This window comes from Mizuhopecten yessoensis, unplaced genomic scaffold (assembly GCF_002113885.1).
Source record: "Mizuhopecten yessoensis strain PY_sf001 unplaced genomic scaffold, ASM211388v2 scaffold9253, whole genome shotgun sequence".
Lineage (NCBI taxonomy): Eukaryota > Metazoa > Mollusca > Bivalvia > Pectinida > Pectinidae > Mizuhopecten > Mizuhopecten yessoensis.
Genome location: NW_018407955.1, coordinates 787904 through 795267, shown reverse-complemented (window position 1 = coordinate 795267; position 7364 = coordinate 787904). Strand labels below are relative to the sequence as shown.

Genomic DNA, 7364 nt, shown 5'->3' with positions numbered 1-7364 from the left:
GGGGGGGGGAAATATCTAGGCCATCTGGGTACATATTTCTAATGTCAAGGTCAACTGGGCACTTATTTGACTCTATTCCTAATGGAAATGTCACCTGACCTAATTTTCAATGTCAAGGTCAACTGGGCACTTATTTGACCCTATTCCATATTGAAATGTCACCTGACCTAATTTTGAATGTCAAGGTCTCCTGGACCTCTATGAAAGAAAAACACAGTAAGAACATAATAAACTATCTTTACAGTTGAGGAAGCAAGAGTTGTCTTATCAACGAAGCCAGACAGAGCTGGAGGTACACCGACTTCGCACCATGGCTGACATAGAGGTTAGATCATGTCTATCACTAGGATTATCGCGAAATTTGAATGTATCACATGCAGATTTATAAAATCTATTACCTGTAACTGAGCGTGATCGGGTTATCACAGACAAGGGCTAAGATTCTGTAACATAATCTTGACCAAGGTGTAAGCTGAGGTTGGGATGTTACAGAATCTTAACCCGAGACTGAGATATCACGATCTCACTCAGTTACAGGTGATTGATTTTTTTCTCTCATCTTTTAGTTCGAAAAACTATTCAATTTCACTAAAGACTACAAGTATTTTGTCTCAGGCCTGAAGTATTTATGGCCTCTTCACTACTAAAGCTACATTTGAATGCTTCTGTTTACACGATGTAGTCCTTCTTTACAAAGAGGAAAATGTATTTCACAGTATGGACTATATTTTATATTGATCTACAACATCAGGATTCTTAACAACATTAAACATTACATATAACAACAAAACAGAATATTTATACTGACAATTGTCAATTACGAGCATTAGCAGGCGGATGAATACATTGCTGAGTGAAAATTCCATGAAATGTCACTGAAAGGTGCCAGACAGATTGGACGAGATAGAAAAACCTAGCACTAGGTATCACTTCTTATATCTCTGTCTAGAGGTGTGAGAAGTTAGTTTCCAATATGCACTTTTTGTCTGAAGTAGATTGTCAAATTTAAGGGTGTTTTTACATACCAGTGTAATATAAGACTTACATTAAAGTTCCCAGCTAGTACAAATTCCAATTGGATACACATTTATTTACTTTGAAAAGCCTCTGTATTGCTCCCTTCTTTCCTGATCTTCCGATCACTTCTATCATACAGAATAATTGTCTGACAGACTAGTTTATTGAACTTTTCAATTTATTTACTTTTCCGTTGTTGATATAGGTTCAGAAATTCCAGAAGATGGTGAATACACTTGGAACAAGTACCATTTCTGCCATAGCAAGATCTGGTCCTGAGACACAGGTAGGTGGATTAATTAGTCCTGAGACAATGGTAGGTGGATTAGATGGTCCTGAGACACAAGTAGGTGGATTGTTTGGTCCTGAGACACAAGTAGGTGGATTGTTTGGTCCTGAGACACAGGTAGGTGGATAAGTTGGTCCTGAGACATAGGTAGGTGGATTAGATGGTCCCAAGACACAGGTAGGTAGATACAATGGTCCTGAGACACAGGTAGGTGGATAAGATGGTCCTGAGACACAGGTACAGTTAAGGTGAATTAGGTGGTCCTGACACGATGGTATGTGGATCAGATGGTCTTAAGACACAGTTAGATGGATTAGATGGTCCTGAGGCACATGTTGATGGATAAGATGGTCCTGAGACATAAGTAGGTAAATTAGTTGGTCCTGAGATACAGGTAGGTGGATTTGTTGGTCCTGAGACACGGGTAGATGGATTAGATAGTCCTGAGACACAGGTAGATGGATTAGATAGTCCTGAGACACAGGTAGGTAAATTAGTTGGTCCTGAGATACAGGTAGGTGGATTTGTTGGTCCTGAGACATAGGTAACTGGATTAGATGGTCGTGAGACATGTAGGTAGGTGGATGAGAAGGTCCCAGGACACAGGTAGGTGGATTAGATGGTCCCAAGACACAGGTAGGTGGATAAGTTGGCCCCAAGACACAGGTAGGTGGATTAGATGGTCCCAAGACACAGGTAGATATATTAGGTGGTCCCAAGACACAGGTAGGTGGATGAGATGGTCCCAAGACACAGGTAGGTGGATTAGATGGTCCCAAGACACAGGTAGATATATTAGATAGTCCCAAGACACAGGTAGGTGGATTAGATGGTCCCAAGACACAGGTAGGTGGATTAGATGGTCCCAAGACACAGGTAGGTGGATAAGTTGGCCCCAAGACACAGGTAGGTGGATTAGATGGTCCCAAGACACAGGTAGGTAGATAAGTTGGCCCCAAGACACGGGTAGATGGATTAGAATATCATTATGTGTTTCATGAGGTAGAGCTTACAGGTTACAAAAACAGCAAAACAAAATTTGAACACAATTTAGATTTTTATCATGTGAACTATTTTTTAAAGAAGACCTGAGATTTGCTAATTGTAAACATATGCACAATGCAACATCAGATATCTTTTAAAAATTGTCATTTAAAAATTGAAAGAACAGATTTGCCTTCCTTGAGTTATACTGTAGTATACAATATAGACTGCCAGTTTCAAGGCACTGGAAGTAGCAAAACATTAAATTCACACCACTATTTGAATTTGCACTTTGTTCTTTGGTGGAAAATTTGCAGAGGTTTTTTATCTTTCTTCTAGGTGAAAATGTTACAAGGTCTAGGATTGTCCAGTGTCCTGATCACAGACGGAAGTAGTCCAATAAACCTGTTTAACACAGCCTCCGGCCTTATTGGAGGAACAGGCAACAGTAACTAGCATGCTTCAATCACCCATGGGTCAGAAGTCAAGATGTGCATTGAAGCGATGGTAACCATGACAACATTACTTCTGGGTCCAAGGTCTGGACTTGGCCTTGGGCAACAGTAACTAGCATGGTTTAATCACCCATGGGTCAGAGGTCAAGATGAGGATTGTAGTAATAGTAACCATTGAGACTTTATTTCTGGGTCCAAGGTCAGAATTTGACCTTTGTTAACAGTAACTAGCATTATTCAATCACCCATGGGTCAGAGGTCAAGATGAGGATTGTAATAATGGTAACCATGGAGACATTACTTCTCGGGTCAAAGGTCAGAACTTGACCTTTGGGTAACAGTAACCATGCATAGTAACAACTTAAAGAACTCAAGCCCGACCACGTGGGTTTTCTCCGAGTACTCCGGTTTCCTCCCACACAAGGCCCCTCGCGCGCTAATATCTGGGCCAACAAGAATGGTTAATATAAGTTAACATAACTTGTTTCATAATTGTTGTAAAATAAACCAAGTTTATATTTTTTGTATAAGAACTCAAGCTGCCTTGTCCATTTTTGACTACTTACTCCTGTAAAATGATGGTTGTGATTGTGTGATTGATTTTAGAGCAATTGTGTGAACCTTTTGAGTGACGTCAACCAACTGTACTTAATTCATGGTACATGTCTGCCACTGTTTGCATGTTGACAAAAATTTAAATGATATAATATTTATTACATGTTTAAATTCAAGATATTCAGCAACATGACCAGATTTCAAGTAAAAGTTTCAGAAATGATCATGTCATGTCACGGTCCCCTGGAGAGATTTTTGCTGTAATGTGTGAAAATAGTACTTGCTATTTTGAATAGATATGGGGTTCTTATGAGTTTAATCTTCATTCCTGCTACAACCATATATTTATTAAGGTAAGAAATTTTCACCATTTGTATCTGTATTAAGGTGAAATATATAATGAAGGTGAGAAATTGTTGGGGAAAAATAGATAACAAATGCTGGCTAGGCTATTGTTAATTATTTTTCTTACATTTTTGGAATCTAGAGTTATATATTCCACCATAATATACAAACATATATTGATTATATCTGTTCTAACATGTGGAAATGTAAATGACTATGTGTGTCTACTTCAGTGCCTATAAGACAATGTGACCTAGATAATTCCTTTATTTAAACAAGGCTGTTCATTTGTCCATGCAATCATTTACCACATGATGCCTCATTTAATTTCACCAACAAGCCAATATCACAGCTGATGTTATAATCTCTGGAAATTGATCAGGAGTTGGTGGTCATATTAGCTATTTTAACTTGTATGTACATATGTGAAAATGTTAAGATCTGTACATGCACACCTTATGTATCCTCACTTTATAACACCAATTCGTCACAAACAAGTCTCTGCTCACTTGTTTGTTTTTGTTATATGGGGGAGGTTTTTGGAAGAGCATAATTTGTAATTGTTGAAAATAACATATGTGTATGTTTTATTTTGTCCAATGATGCATGGTTACTAACCATTGAAAAGAGTTGTTAGGTTGAGGACATGGTAGAATAAATGATAACATGGGACACCCAACTCCCCAGGGGTTATCAAGCTCCATTGACATTAGGCTTCATACAATTGACCTCAGGAGCAAATCTTAGAATCTTGGATAGCCAAAGGAGAGGTATCCCAGCAACCAGGTGCCAAGTCTCTATCCTGACCATAGTCACATGTGGTCAAAAGCAATAAAGGTCATAAGACCTTGGATAACACCTTGCAAGTTACATTCAAAGTGTATTGGTAGAAATATCTTACCTGGTAACCTTGTTTTGTGATTGAATGTTAAAAAACTTAAAGAAACATATCAAAAATGTCCTTTGTGATTTGTAAAACAACTACATTATGCATGTACAAAATGTTCATTTATTCTAAACCGAACACTGTTTAGATATGGATTTTTGTCTAAAACAACCCAAGAATTTGTGACAATGTGTAACTGAATAAACTCTCTGCAATCTGGTACTCTCTACAAACCCACCAAATGATTTGGTCCCAGCTGGGCTGTCCAGTATTGACAATCTGGTACTCTCTACAAACCCACCAAATGATTTTGTCCCTGGGCTGTCCGGTATTAACAATCTGGTACTCTCTACAAACCAATGAAACATTTTGGTCCCCGGAGTGTCAGGTATAGACAAAAATCTGGTACTCTCTACAAACCCACCAAATTATTTGGTCCCTGGGCTGTCCAGTATTGACAATCTGGTACTCTCTACAAACCCACCAAATGATTTGGTCCCTGGGCTGTCCGGTATAGACAAAAACCTGGTACTCTCTACAAACCTACCAAACACTTTGGTCCCCGGAGTGTCAGGTATAGACAAGGTACACTGTATGATAGTACATCTCATTATAACTTACCATATTCACCTTTCATGAATAAATACTCCATCTTTAAATGACTGCATAATGGACTCGTCCAGATCAATGCCTGGTAGAGTCTACTTATAAAGTTAGATAGGGTTGAAAGGGTTAATCCGTTTATCACATGTGTCTTTGTTTTAAACAAGTTAAATCACCCATAGCAAGTATGCAAAATCTCTAATTACAGTGCAAGCTATGATTTGCTGTTGTAGTTAACGGCAAAAAGAAAGTTAAAAATCATTTTAATGCATGTAGTATTTTCATATTGTAAATAATTGTATTATTGTGAAATTTCCCCTTTATATTTAGAGTTCATGTCATATTTATCATCTGAAACTGTTTTCTCTTAAAACAACTAATCATAATCATAAATAATGAATTTCGTAATATAAAACTAAAAAAAATATGCTGTTTGGTTAAAGAAACATCTGCTTAACAACTGCTTAACAACTTGGAGACTTTTTACATACAGTTATCTCCCCTTAATTTCACTCGGGATAAATAAGCTCAATTTGTGAGAGCAACACTATACTGATCAGAGGCATTTCCAATGCAAACTTAAGTTTTTGGCAGTGGTATAGGGATATCCTTATAGCATTGAATATTTATAATGACCGCTCTGGTTAACTCATTCACCCCTGAAATTTCAAAAAGAACTATTTCAACCATTGAACTGGAAGAGTTCAAACATGTCCTCAGGGGTGACTGAGTTCAGGGAAAATAGTAATCCTAATTTATTTTGTGATTTGAATGATGCATTATATGCATGTATGTAATAGCCCTAAAATGATTCGAATAGTTTTTTCTCATTAATTCTTTTATATATTCCGGAACAATTTGTTTGAGATTGTTTTTTAACAAATGCTCGTTCTTGATATAAAATGTATATGCCACATGTAGTACATGTATATTATAGCCAAGTAAGATCAACGAAATAAGGGTAACTACACTGTTTTAAGATTCACATGCAGTATTTATTTGTTGTACCCATGCAAGAAAATTTAGGCAATAAATCTAATATATATATATAAAAAAAATCTCACATTTTATAAATACTGCATTAGACTACCAAAACACCTCACAAGTTTTTGCCAAAAAAAGATTGAATCACTTCAAAGAAATTTCAGATTTTTGCTTTGAATGAAAATATATTTTATGTGTCCTGTAGAGCAATTAATGTATCATAGGCAGCCAATTTTTACAACAAATTGAAACTAGAGCATACCATTAGTTCTCATCTCCCATTGAGATGGTTATAGATTATCCCGGAGTTTATACGTTAGAATTAATTCAGTAGTTATACTGTATATGGTCGTAGTATGCCATTAATATTTACCAATTATTGTTGAGGTGAATATGTGGTTATATAGACCAGAGAAATTGATCGTCTTGGTCAATATCACATCCTCATCTATTATCACATATCCACCATGTTGAAAGTCTTTGATTTTTATATTAGATGCTAAATAATGATTTAATCATTAAACAATATGGAATGTATGTAAATTGTATTTTGGTGTGGTAGTTCCTTTCTGTATGCTATCACTGAAGTTGCTCTGTACGTATGAATTCTGCACACTGTTAAGTTTGGCTGTGACACTTGTGATGTTTAGTAAAATTATACTACTAGGTTTGTAGTATTTAGGCGATCGTATTAATGAAAAGTTGCCATTATGATTGAAATTTATCCTATTTATTCTACATTTTTACTTGTTTTTGGAAATAAATATTTTCAACTCAAAGCAGTTCATTTATTATCTCTATTTTATTTCCTGCCGCAATGATAGGGACAGATTTCAGTAACAATTTGATATGTTATTAGTCCCCTACCGGTGAAACCGGGGGGGACTATATATAGTTCTCCTCTCCGTCCGTCTGTGTACACGAGTGGGGGTGGGGGTAGGGGGGACTATATATAGTTTTCCTCTCCGTCCGTCTGTGTACGTACATACGTACATAACACCAAAAGTTGAAATTTCAGGGTTAGGTCAAGGTCAAGGTCACCATTACTATTTTTAGAAAATCCTTGTCAGCGCTCATTCCTTGAGGGATTTGGATCAAACTTAACACATTTACAAAGAACCATGATATCTCAGACAAGTTTGAGTTTCAGAGTTGTTGGGTCAAGGTCAAGGTCACCGTTACTACTTTTTGAAAATCCTTGTTAGCTCTCTAGCGGCTTCATTCCTTGAGGAATTTTGATCAAACT

At 36.8% G+C, this 7364-nt stretch overlaps 1 protein-coding gene across 2 annotated transcripts in view; it reads left to right on the top strand.

Moving 5' to 3' along the window:
• The window catches only part of LOC110457569 (major vault protein-like), a 32557-nt gene extending 25660 nt beyond the window's left edge, over positions 1-6897 (top strand). The window contains exons 24-27 of one of the 2 annotated variants that reach the window (XM_021508901.1): positions 245-325; positions 1223-1303; positions 2630-2742; positions 3090-6897. In XM_021508901.1, coding sequence (XP_021364576.1) covers positions 245-325; positions 1223-1303; positions 2630-2742; positions 3090-3099 — 285 coding nt within the window. In that variant the 3' untranslated portion in view covers positions 3100-6897. Of the gene's footprint in view, positions 1-244; positions 326-1222; positions 1304-2629 lie in introns of both variants that reach the window. The other variant, XM_021508902.1, reaches the window with a different exon arrangement.
• The last annotated feature ends 467 nt before the right edge of the window (positions 6898-7364 follow it).